This window comes from Bison bison, unplaced genomic scaffold, assembly GCF_000754665.1.
Source record: "Bison bison bison isolate TAMUID 2011002044 unplaced genomic scaffold, Bison_UMD1.0 scf7180017864039, whole genome shotgun sequence".
NCBI classification, from domain to species: Eukaryota; Metazoa; Chordata; class Mammalia; order Artiodactyla; family Bovidae; genus Bison; species Bison bison.
The window spans coordinates 840818-854287 of NW_011494611.1; the positions used below are offsets into that span (position 1 = coordinate 840818).

Sequence of the window (13470 nt, forward strand, 5' to 3'; positions counted from 1 at the left end):
CTAAATCTGTTCCTCTTGTGTGTAAGAAGAGGTAAAGAAAAAACACTTGAAGAGTTGACTTAAATTCTCAGAATCCTGAATGATTGGTTTCAAAGATAATAACTCTTATATGGAAGCTTGACATACAATCTAAGAAAAATGGAACAGCAGCAATCAAAGATCAATTGAAAATTGATCATTTTTTCAATTCTTTTACTGAATGAGTCATTCTTTCATTATCTATCCTTTAGCCTCCCTCCCTTCTGGTCTGCCTGCTTTCATTCTTTACTTCTTAACTTCCTTTCTCCTTGTATATGATTCATTTTTTTTCCTCTTTCATTCTTCAATGCTTATTGAGATTATATCATATACTATACTTTAAGCTAGAAGTTTGGGCATAAAATATGAATGAGAAACACTTTTCTCTATCAAAGAGCTAGCAGTTTTATGAACGAAGCAGGACAAATTATCGGATGATCACAACACGATGTGATAATACTAATAAAACCTACCATTTGGGGGAGTTTACTATTATACACACTGACACTGCTTAAGTCCTTTTTTAAATTGTCTCTTTGAAGCTTTACAAAAACCTTATGTGTTAAGTATGAGTATTCCCATACTTGCAGGGGAAGAAACCAGGGTTCAGTGGGGGGGACACCACTTTCCAAAGATCCTCCTTTGCACTCATAGGATGTAAGTCACACAATACAATCTCTAGTGGATCCCACACACTTTAACCATTGGTCTCTTACCTTTGCCTCTGATATGTGTTATGACAGAGCGAGTGCTGAATGTGATGGAAGCACAGAAGGATGGCATTTACCCAGGTGAAGGCGGGGGGAGATACCATTGTGGTTTTCACAGGAAGAGTACAGCTTGGACCAAGTGTGGGAGACAGAGCAAAAGGGGCCTGGAAACACATAAGAAGAAGGGGGTACAACAAGTCCTTGGTCTCAAATCTGGGACCACGGGAGTAATTTTACAAGAGGCAGCTGGAGGGGTCAGCAGTGGCCACATCAGGAAGGGCCTTATACACCAGGCTGTGGAGGATGGGCAATGTTCTGCAAGCTTTAAGCAGACCCTGGCAGACTTTTATGGAAGAGAACAAAACAATCTGGTTCATGTTTTCCAAAGAGCCTTCTGGAGGAATGTGGAAGATGGACTGGAAGAGGGATGAAAGTAAAGGCATCGGCGGTGGCTTGCAGACACGGGGTTGGATGTGAGCATGTCTGCTGCTGCCGCTGCTGCTAAGTCACTTCAGTCGTGTCCGGCTCTGTGTGACCCCATAGATGGCAGCCCACCAGGCTCCCCCATTCCTGGGATTCTCCAGGCAAGAACACTGGAGTGGGTTGCCATTTCCTTCTCCAATGCATGAAAGTGAAAAGTGAAAGTGAAGTTGCTCAATCGTGTCCGACCCTCAGCGACCCCATGGACTGCAGCCCACCAGGCTCCTCTGTCCATGGGATTTTCCAGGCAAGAGTACTGGAGTGGGGTGCCATTGCCTTCTCCGGTGAGCATGTCTAAGGAGAGGTATTTATGCTCAAGGGTCATTTGATGTTTGGTGGGGTCAGGAGCGAGAGCAGGTGAAATGATGGGTCTGGCTTCTGACGAGGTCTGCTGAAGCGTTGCTCTTTTATGATTCTCAGATTCTATATATCAGCTGCCCACTCCCATCCCCCATTGCCGCCCTAAACTCTAGGTCCACCAGTTCTGTTTTTCTGGGGCTGTCAATACACGTGGAAGGTCAAGGTCCACCCCCAGGAAAATCACAGGCCTGCAGAATAGGATCCTAGTGAAACCAGGAGACGGGTGGGATTGAGAATCGTGAGGATATGGACAGGAGGAGAGGAGGGTGCTGATTCAGAAAGGCAGGGAGGATCAATGGACAGGTTCGCAGATCTCTGGATCGTCTTAAAAATTGACGTGAAAGTAGCAATCTCTCATTCTGACAAATAAATACAGTATTCAAAAGGTGAGACTCCCATACACGCTGTCCCTCATATCACAAAATAATGGGTACTGATGTAGGACTCTAAAGGAAGGAATAAAATAATCTCAGAATAAAGGACACCAATTTAAAAGGAATACCTTTTATCAAGAACTACTCAGCTCCTATTTTTCTCATTTCTCACTCTGAAAAAGGCTTCTAGAGACTTGTGGAATGGAAAGCAGAGTGTCCGACACCTGGTTCCTGGCAAGCTCAGCTCCATTCACTTGGTTAATGTGCCCCATCCTTCCAGACCCAGCCTAGAAGCGACTCTGACCCCTGATGAGTCAGGTACCCACCCTTGCTTCCCTCAGCACCTTGGACTTCGCCACAGCAGTACTTCTCCAACTAGCTACTTATTTACCTGCAGGAAATTCCATGAGGGCAGAATCACACCTATCTTGTGAAATGCTCTTTGTAACCCCAACACCTCACACAGTGCTTACACATAGTAGAGATGCCCCCCTGCCCCCCCACCCCACACACACATGAACAAACCATCACTCTCCTAACATCTTCTCCTGGGGTTCTACAATCTCTGCTTTGATAGCCCCAGGGACTCCGAGCTTACTGATTTTCAGGGAAGCCATGAAACTGGAAGAATCCCCTGATCTGTAAGGAAGACCAACAGTTGAACTGTGATGGTGTGTTCGAAAGTAGGAGGACGGTGATATGGTGATTGCACATCGAATCACTGCTCTCACAACAGTAACGCACAGTTCCACGGCCCTCAGCTATCTCTCTCCAACCCCTCACTTTCTTCTCAGAGGATCAAAACCACGATTGATAAATAATACAACTGACCACGCTGAGAAGGATATACACCGCTCGCTGACAGCCCTGTGGTTGGTCTTACACTTGATGTTCAGTTAAATAAAGACAAATTGCCTCTATGTTGCAAGCTGTAGCAGCCATAGAAGTCTAAGGACAGGTGGCAATCTCATTAGACTGTCATTTCACTCTAATTTTTAACCATTTAAAATTTAAATGATGTGAAGATTGACCCCACACATTCATAGTTGGGCAGATCTGAGCAAGAATCACAACATTACCTTCAATGTGAGTCAATATGGCAGCTTCTGGGTGTTAGTCTGGGCCCACACACATCACCTTGTTGTCGTCGTTCAGTCACTCAGTCGTGTCCAACTCTTTGTGACCCCATGGACTGCAGCATGCCAGGCTTCCCTGTCCTTCACCATATCCTGGAGTCTGCTCAAACTCATGTCTGTTGATTGAGTCAGTGAGGCCATCCAACCATCTCATCCTCTGTTGCCCCCTTCTTCTCCTGCCCTTAATCTTTCCCAGTATCAGCTGAAGCTGAATGGTTCTATGAAGACCTACAAGACCTTCTAGAACACCACCAAAAAAGATGTCCTTTCCATCATAGGGGAGTGGAATGCAAAAGTAGAAAGTCAAGAGGTACCTGGAGTAACAGGCAAGTTTGACCTTGGAGTACAAAATGAAGCAGGGGGAAGGTTAACAGAGATTTTTTTGCCAAGAGAACACATCAGTCATAGCAAACCCCTCTTCCAACAATACAGCAACATCCTCACACAGATCACCTAACCTTAGGCAAATCATAGACACATCTAAAGTGCTACCCAGTCATTCTAGTAGATGAGTGTCATCTCTCAGAGATCCATACCATCTCTGCATGATCCTGCACAAGCCTAGTTAGTAACTTCCACAAACTTGGGTCTCTTGAGGGATTTAAAAAAGAGACAGCTCTCCAAGGGTCATGTGAAAGTCAGGGTTCAAAGATGGGGAAATAATGCTGGAAAGTATGACACTCTATGTCAGGCTGTCGAAAGAAGAATTAAATTCAAATTGATTTTTGGAAAGAGGATGCCACGTTCGGGGCCTGAGGGAAAAGAGAAGAGCAGAGGTGCAGACTGCCCAAGGTGGGGCTCTTTCCTGAGGCTTCTACTGGGACCGGGGTGACAGTGGGAGGGCTTTTTTTTCCAACTTGTCACAGAGTATAATTGTTCCTTCATTGCTGCTCTCTACGTGTCCTGCTCAATTAAACATGGGGCCTGGCAGATCCTTTGAAGGTAGGGACTGTCTCTCATTTCCCTGAATGTCCCCAGCGTCAAGGGTTTGTACTTTCCAATAGTCAGCGCCTCTCCCCTTCCATTTTTTTTTTTTTTCCCTCTAGCCCCAGTCCCCACAAGCCTGGACTATAATGCCTGAGCATGCAACAGTTCTCCGAGCTCGTCTGTCCCAGTCCTCCCATTTCACAGAGGCAGAATTTGAAGTCAGAGAAGTGACTTATTCCGTTCTGGCTTTGAAGTTACTTGGAAGGATCTAGTCACTTCCTTCCACACGCTCTGCCAATCCACAGGCAAACTCCCTCATGTCTGCCTTCCCCCGACTCTGGAAGATTCTGAGACACTCTAGGCTTTGGTGGAGTGACAGTCACCACTGCCCTCGGTGGCCATCAACATGGGTCAGTAGCGAGACGCCAAGCTCAAGTATGAGAGCTGTGGCTGGCTGTCTGAGCTCCAAAAAGGCCGGAATCAACAAACATCAGAAGCTTGAAACGGAGGACACGAACCCCCTCACCTTCAATCCATCATCACCAGACCCACAAAACGACATAGACTCTGGGAAACAGGGAGAAAGAGAAGCAGAGAGGGATGGAGAAAAAGAAAACAGCCCTCCATAAATATGAAGAAACAGGAGCCTCTTCAATGGCTACAGACAAACCCGTGAGCTACACGCTGCTGTCCACACAGTGGTTTTGTGTCTGCAGAAGGTGAGAGTAGAGGTGGGGGGTTCCCTCTCAGGAGGTGGAAAACTGGCCAGCTGCAAGCAGGCAGGTACAAGCTGGGCTGAAATCAATCAAGGGAAACGTGTTTCACGAAACCAAATGTCCCGGTGTCTGTTCAGCCCTTCCTCACAGTCCGGCTGCTCTGTCTCCTAACCTGGAAGGGTGTCTGACTGAGCGCTGAGGCCGTCATGAGTGGTCAGTGTCACCCGTGGATGGAGGAAGGAGAATGAGAGTGCTGACTGAGCCAGACACAGGGCGGAGAAAACCCAGCCGCCTCCCACTGAGGCCCTCGAAAGGGCACCGTGCACTCCATTTGTCTGTCCAGGGCCCTGGGAGTGGAAACATACGTCTAGGAAAGGGGTGAGAGAGGGAGCAGCCCCCGCCTGGTGGGGCCTCCCCGGTGTGTCTTGGAGGAAAGGGTCCAACCTTCACCTGTAAACGCTCAGGTGGGTGTGCTGTGGCCAGATCCCCAGGCGCAGGTAGAAGGCCAGCTCCATCCTACCCTGCCCAGTGGGTCCTGAGGCCCTCGGGGGCACCGGCCTGGATCCCAGCCCCCTCCCTAGGATGCTCACAGGTGAATTTCTTGGTAGGATCCTGGGACCCCGACAGGCCTGTGTTTTTTGATGGGAATGCATACACTCCATGTGACCTGCTGCCTAACTGTTGCACAAATAAATACATTAGCATTTCATACATGCCAGGCTTTGGGAGTAAAGGAAATCTTTAAAAAATGGAGTCGGCAGGTGTAAAAATCCAAGAGCCCTTGGTAGTACGGAGTGATTAGGTCACATCCAACTCCCAGTCCAGCTCGGAGGTTGTAGCAAGGGGGCTTAGGATCTGAGAGGAGCTAGGAATTTGGGCATGTGCATGTCAGAGGTCAGAAGGTTTCCCAGAGACAGAAAATTTCCAAACAACCATTGTTACTTTGAGCGGTCACTAAGTCCCAGGTGCTGTTTGAAAGGGTTGACCGGGTACACTTTTGTGACATCCTCTAAAACCACCCAACGTTACTTTCATTCCTGGTTTTACAGAGGAGAAAACTGAGTCTCTGATTATGGAAAAGACTAGTTCAAGGTCACAGAAATAGTAAGTGGCTTGATTCACATCCCCTCTGTGTCTGAAACTTGTGTTCTTCTTTATTTTCTGGACTGCCCGATCCCTCACTCTTCTGCACTGTCTTGAGCATCTTATTAACCACATCTTCAGGGACCACGAGCAATCCTTCTCCTGCTCTCTATCACCCCTCTAGTCTGCTCTCAAAGACCAAAGTCATGAGTGTTCGTGGGTCACAGACAGAACCTGTGAGTCGAGGTGGGCTTTGTTCGGAAGAAAAGCATGAGGAAATCTCAGACTGAATCAGAGGACGGCAGACCACGTGGATTAGGGGGCCTGGATGGGGTGTTTGCATATCTACACTCAGGCACACACGTGGGCTGGACATGGTCGAAAAGTCTAGGAGCTTCGACTGAATCAGCTATCCACCCACTATGACCCCCCTCAACACTGAGGGGATCATTCCGTGTTGCAGAGATGTATCCTCTAACACAGACATCTGGGGTGTTTTCAAAGTAAACTAGTGTGTGAGCTCAATGAGTTTGATAGAAGTTATGTGGTCTTCATTTAAAAAGCCAATTCTGTGGTCAGTCCTCAAAAAAAAAAAAAGTATTTTAAGAATGGAAGTAATCTGAACAAATGCCCTCAGTGTGCGCACCGAAGTTTCAGCCAGACCTTCTTTATGAGCCTGCAGTCTCCGTAAGACAAAGCTGGTAGAAGAGGAGCCCACGTGCGCCTGGGGGCAGGGAGGGGAGCCTCCCAGCACCTACTATGTGCCACACACTGGCCCAGGTGCTTCACACACCATGGCTCCATTTAAATTTCCTGACATGCCACACCCAACTGTGACCGTTGAGAACCCAAGTCATGTTACTGCAAGATGGGCCAAGGCAGACAAGGAACCAAGACTCAAGTGCTGGTCAGTCTCCAACACCCCTCATTTCTCCATTCCACCAGGCCTGACTGCTGTTATTGCTTTAATGAATGTTAGTCACGTTAAATAAACTCCGATATTCTGATTATAAAATTCCAAGCAATTTCTCTTACATGATTACTGGAAAAGGATGAACAAAGTTACAGAAAAAAACAACAATGCCTTCTTTCATCTGCGTGCTGGTTAACTCTTCCCAGAACTCTTTCTGGGATGTTATTTTGTGTGACCCTCGAGGCAATCGTGTGATCCTGGCAGTCAAATACCATTGTTACTATTTTTCCCTTTGGACAGACGTGGAAACGGAGGCCCGAGGAGATTAAGAGACTTGCATAGCTAAGTCAGGGCTCGAATCTGTTTCCCCTGAATTCTTCTCTCATTCTTTCTAAGTCTGATTGTGGGAGGTTCGTAATCTGATGATCAAGAGAGGGCATCTACCTGCATGAAGCCTCAAGCATCTACCCCACCTCTTACTTATATCCTCCCCACACCTGCCCACCTCTATCTCTCTGCTCCTACCTTGCTCTTTTATTCCACTCCAGACCCTACAAATGCTGGAAACCTGTTTGTATACCTTCTCGACCAGAAAACTTTTCCTGATTGCTCCTGACTGCTATGAATCTGCCTTTTCTCAGAGCTCATGTAAGTCTTATCATCTGTCTGGTTCATTTGGAAGCGAATCATCTGCTCTCTTGCCATCTCTTGAATGACTGTAACAAAATGTCATGAAACCACAGCATGCAGATACCTTGAGGACATGGATCATATCTTCAATCCCTAGGGCATTTCTCACAGTCCCTTGGATAACAAAGTCCCTTACCAAAATACGGATGATGAATAAGAACACAGCCTTCCTGAACAGAGTGCTTCCAAGTAGCCAGCTGCTAAGACATCAAGGCAATGGAGGGCACTGAAATGCCTCGGGAGGAAGAAACGAGACCCCAGGACTTGTGCTCTGCTTGGCCCCCCTCTCTCTGTGAGGCCTGGGTCAGCACTGCCCCTCTATGGTCATGGGGGCTGGACCATTCCACCACTCATTTCAGCTCAGAGAGTCCCTGATTCCAAGCAACTGTGTTAGACGTGCAGGGAACGGAAGAGAAGAAAGTGCATGCTCTGTGAGATCATTCTAGAAAAGAAGTAAAAAAAAAAAAAACCAAAAACCAATAAAGGGTCTCATTGGAAGGCAAACCATCTACTGGCCTCAGATAAGGGGCAGGAGAAGAGACTGAGGAGGATGACAGGCACTGGCAGAAGGGTCACGTAGACTGCCTGGAGGCTTATTCCAGCCCTTTCCAAAGATTCCAGCAACACCCACTTGGGTCCAAAGAAACAAATCACGGCCCCAGGGGATTGCCCTTGTTACATTAAAAATAATAATGCGGAGAAGACAAAGAAAACGTTTCCCTGTGAGCCATCGTCCGGGTGTCTGGGAGGTCTCCTTTTACCTGTCCTATTCCATAGGAACAGACGTTCAAGTGAAGTTCACCTAACGATGCCAGAGCTCGAAGCTAGAAGGGGTCCATCAGGAACTTGGTGGGTGTGTTGCAACATCCTCTCACCATGAAGTGTGCCCAGCCCGAAGTGTCAACTGCCCCTGGATTTCCTGATACCAGGGCTTTCTATTAACATCCAGGTTTTTCATTTCATTTATAAAAAGATGCACCAAGTACGTTCTGTTTGTAGACATTTCTAATGGCTGCAAATGAAGTCCTGCCTACCTGGCTTGTCTCCACTATTGTAGGCAACGGCCAAGAGTCACTGGAATGTCTTTTTATAACTGTCCAGTCCAATAAAAAGACCTGTGCTTCCCCTCCAAGACAGCTCCTCTTGGCTGAGACTGGAGGGGGGGGGTGTCCATCTTTCACACCAGGGATCGTGATGCCTTGTTTGCTCACCTCTCTTATCCACTGGATAAGAGAAAGAAAGAAAGTGAAGCTGCTTAGTGGTGTCCGACTCTTTGCAACCCCATGGACTGTAGCCTGCCAGGCTCCTCCATCCACGGGATTTTCTAGGCAAGAGTATTGGAATGGGTTGTCATTTCCTTCTCCAGGGGATCTTCCCAGCCCAGGGATCGAACCCAAGTCTCCCACATTGCAGGCAGATGCTTTACTGTCTGAGCCACCAGGGAAGCCAGGATATCCACTGGATGGTGAGCTCCAAAAGGGCAAGGACAGGGCTGGCACAAAGGGAGCATTCAACATTTAAAGAGAAAAGAAGGCAAAATAGGAAGGAAGGAGGGAGGAAAAGAAGGAGGGCCTAAAGAAATGAAAGGAGGGATAGAGGCAGGCTATAGTTTTTCACGAGATAAACCGAACCCCTTTCTGCTTATGCTCCAGACCCCAGCCATACTGAGTGACTCCGTATTCCACAAGCCCTTCCTCATCCCATCCCTCCCCGACCCCTTACTGAGGCTGCATCCTCTTGGTGGACCCGCTTTCTCAGTGTTCTGTTTACTCATCCACATCCACTCCCTAGCCCCCTTCTTCGTCCATATCCTCACTCAGGTATCCTTATCCTGCCCTCTTAACAAGGAAACCCCATGGCCAATCTAGCTGTAATAGTTCTGCAGTGGCTCATGGACATCCAAAGTCCTTATCTGATTCTCTTCCAAACTCCCTCATCTCAGCATTTCACGACTCCAAATGCTCAGAAGAGGAGGGCAAGGTCAGAGAGCCGGGGAGCAGGTATCCGTGAAAAGCAAGAATGTCAGCACAGTCCTGAGAAGCTTCATCGCAGTAGATGACTGGGCCTCGGAAACCTAGAGGACCCTTAACCTCATTCTGATCACTAATGGATTGTATGAGCTTAGGCCTCAGCTTCCCACTATGGGGGAAGCAGGCTTTGGACCCACTGATCTCTGAGGCTGTTTCTAGGTCTGACATCTAACATCATTTCGATGTCTTCTGTAGCCTTCTGCTAGGACTGGGTGAACTTTGTAACACATGAACTCCTGAGAACGTGGACTAAGGGGGTCCAAGGATTAGTAGGTAAAGAATGGCTTCGAATGTGTTAGAAGAAAGGTAATTCTCTGATGGAGTCTGCACTACTGTATCACTGGTGGATCTTAGTTTACTCGAAGGAACTGCTACATAAGCTGTCAGGATGATGAATTTTACTCAGTGCCACTCTAAGTAAGCTGTGCACCAGCCACTTCTCATTAGTCTATGGCACAATGAGTATAGAAGTGGAGAGACAACATTTAGAAACTTTTAGAGAACTCTTGACACTGCTTCACCATTCTTGGGGATACTTCATTCATAGCAGTTCATTTTTGTTGTATGTTACAAAAGAATTGGTTGGCAACGTAGAGGAAACAAAACTGGTTCTCTACCACAGATTGAGAAGTAGTAATTGAAATATTATCTTTATTGTTTTTACCCACTGAGAGAGAGGGAGGGTGGGAGGCAGGCAACACAGGAGCATACCTTGTGTATAAAACAAGTTCACCTCTTCATTAAAAATCATTGAGACAATGTCAATCTAATTTTCTATTACAGGTGTTGTCCTTCTTTCCTAGCTCCCTCTCTCCCTTTCTTTCCTCTTTCTTTCCTTTTTCATTCATTTCTTCCTCCCCCCGCCCCCGTCCCTCCCTCTTTTTTTAAAATCATAAAGCAAGTGTTTTCTCTGCAAATTTCCACAGGTTTTTCTCTGCACACAGGAGAGCTGATTCAGCCAGAATGCTGTGCCCCTCCCCCTAGCTTCATCAGGAGGTGAAACATACCCGGTGGGGCTCCCTGGGGCACAGGACTTTCCAGCCAGCAAACACACAGGCCCTGGTGTGAGTGGTCACAGTGCTGGCAAATGGCTGCTCACGGGCATTCTGGACATGTGGTCCCATGACTTAGAAAAGAGGAGGCCGCTGGCACCTGCCAGCACTGTCTGCTGATGGTCAGCTCTCTAGAACCTTGGGCCCCGCGGCCCCGGCACCCCAACCACAGAGGTCAGCTGCCCTTGGTCCTGCCCCAATCATACTCAGCAGTTTTCTCCCAAAGGCTTTACGAAAGCCACCTCGCCAGTCACTCCTGCTTTTTGACTCTGCCCCTTACTGCTCCTTGGATTTAAAAATACCTGCCTTCCATGGGAACTGTGGAGTCAACAGAGCAAGACTCAAATCTAAGCTCTCTATGCCTTAGCTGAGTGACTGGGGGTCAGTCCCTTCCTTCTTCTGAAGCCCGGATTTCCTTCCGCAAAGCAGGGACACAGGTGCTCACCTTTCTGGCACTGGAAAGGTGCTGAATAAACATTTGTTGCATGAGTGAATGAATGGATAAACGGACAAATAGATGAGTGGCTTCCAGTATTCCTGGCTCTTTATCTATCCTCCCACACCCACTCTACCTGGGCATCCCAGGAACTCCTGGGGTCTGGCTCAGGAGAGCATACATTACATTCATCTCAGAAGTCCTGCATTTGTGATTTAGCCAGATGTCTTTCCTGACCTGGGACTTTGGTTGAGTCATTTCACTCTTTAAGGCCTTATCAGTTAAATACAAAATGCTAACCCTGTCCAGTCGTTCTCATCAAAGGCCATCAAAGCCTAACTAGAGCAGAGATGAAAGTGCATGGTGACCTGGAAGGAACCTGCCACACACCAAGGCTTTTCCTACATGGGCTGCTCCCATCTCTGAGCCAAGGTGAGAGTCCAGGGGCCCGCCTGGACTCAGCCAGAAGGCTGAGCTGACGTGCTCTCTGGCTTGGGGCCAGGCATGACATTCTCTTGCCAGCATCGTCATTCCTCTGCACATAGGTATTTTGTCGGTGCATGGGAGGCCCTGGCTCTTGTGAGAGAGACATAAAGAGAAGAGTCAGCAGAAAACCTGCAGAGGTTGGCAAATGAGCCAACCAATCAAGCCATCAGCAAGGCCAGGGTCCTGTGAGCTGGAGAGAATGGAAAAGTTCAGCATGAATCTGGAAAGTCAGGAAAGTGGATGCAGACTGTCTCTCTGACTTAAAACTAGTCCCCCTAGGTCCCACATCAAATGGCGGTCACCTATGGTCCACCTCTGGGTGTTTTGGGGGGTTGCTGGTCAGAGTTGTAGTACAAGGCAGAGGCTAAGTCAGGCATTAGAAAATCTGCCCTCCACCATTTCCACCCTCTTCTCAGCAATATGTGAAGCTCCTCTGCCTTGAGTATCCTCCTTCTACCTCAACTCAATCTACTCAATCTCTGATGTCCAAACCGTACCTAAGCTTTCCCTAAAATGTTCAGGCTGCAAGTCAGCTGTTCCTCTTTGACCTCCTACACATGCTCCATGCTGCCTTTCATTGTTCAAGAAGCGGCAGATGCACTTATCGAGAGGCAGTCACCTGCTAGCCCCTAGGAGAGACTTGCTTGGCCGGCCCTCATTTGATCCTCAAAGCAACTTCACAAAGTAGGTGCCACTGTCATTCCCATTGTACAGATGAGGACATCTGTAAGAGGTCACAAAGTAAGGGAAGAGCCCTGAACCCAGGATTCTTGCCTGGAAAATCCCATGGACAGAGAAGCCTGGCAGGCTACAGTCCACAGGGTCCCAAAGATTCAGACATGACATAGTGACAGAAAAAGCATGCAGTCTGTCTGACCCCAGCCCATCCCAGCTCCACCAGAACTGCCCAACAGACCCTTCTGCTAGCACAGAAGCAGTCATATGACTCTGTCCAGTACGGTACCACTAGCCCCAGGTGGCTACTGAATTCTGAAAATGTGGCTAGTGTGATGCAAGAACTGGATTTTAAATGGCATTTCATCTTCACTAATTTAAAAACAGTCACATGTGGCTAATGACCACTGCACTGGACGGCAGACTGTAGCTGTTAGTACTCAGCCCAGGTGGTCCAGTTCTAGACTCTGAGCCTTTTGAGAAGACAGGATCTTGAGAACTCCCTCTGAGCCCATAGGAGGCGATGCAGAAATATTTCGGTAAAGGACTAACCTTGCGTATTTGTTTAGTCACTAAGTTGTATCGGACTCCTTGCGACTCCATGGACTGCAGGCCACCAGGCTCCTCTGTCTGTGGGATTTCCCAGGCAAGAACACTGGAGTGGGTTGCCATTTCCTTCTCCAGGGGGTCTTCCTGACCCAGGGATCCAACCCACCTGTCCTGCACTGGCAGGCAGATTCTTTATCACTGGGCCACCTAGGAAGCCCAACCCTGCATGCAGTCCTGTGATTACTTGGTCCAGTCTGCCTTGCGAATTGGGAAATTCCCGCAGCCCCATTGGGCGTTAGGAGCCACACCCATGGGTAAAAGGGGAGGAGCTCGACTCCCTTACCTGTGCAGATTGTCGGGCTCGAAGCAGGTCTTGGTGACGTCGGTGATATTGGGGTCACAGCACTCCCCGCCGTCGAAGTTGAAGCGCTCGTAGTTGCAGTCCATGTCACACACCCCGTTCTGCTGCTTCTTGGCGAAGGCGGGGTGGCGCAGGTGGCGGCAGTCCCCGCCGTCGTGGCCGGTCAGCGTGTGGTTGCACTCGGGGTCGCAGTTCTCGTCGCCGATCTTGCTAATGTCGCAGTTGGCCAGGATGAGGCGGCGGCGCAAGGAGGAGTTGCTCACCTCCAGCACCTCGAGCTCCCAGGAGATGTTATAGTGCTTGAAGGCCTCGGCCAGCTGCTGGTGCTGGAAGTCGATCTGCTGCCGGCTCACGGTGGGGTTCTCCCGGCCGTCGTCGTGGAGGTTGACCACGCGGTAGCGCACCACCTTGGGCTGGCGGAGCCGCGGCAGCTGGTTGGAGTTGGCAATGACCTCCGGGCTGTCGCACAGCGGC

The 13470-nt window shown here is 48.6% G+C and overlaps 1 protein-coding gene across 1 annotated transcript in view; it reads right to left on the minus strand.

Annotated features, from left to right (window-relative positions):
• The window catches only part of PAPPA (pregnancy-associated plasma protein A, pappalysin 1), a gene marked incomplete at its 5' end in the record, with an annotated part of 265764 nt that overhangs the window by 217676 nt on the left and 34618 nt on the right, over nt 1-13470 (minus strand). The window contains one exon of the mRNA XM_010835189.1: nt 12979-13470. This exon is cut by the window's right edge and continues 17 nt beyond it. Coding sequence (XP_010833491.1) covers nt 12979-13470 — 492 coding nt within the window. The remainder of the gene's footprint in view (nt 1-12978) is intronic.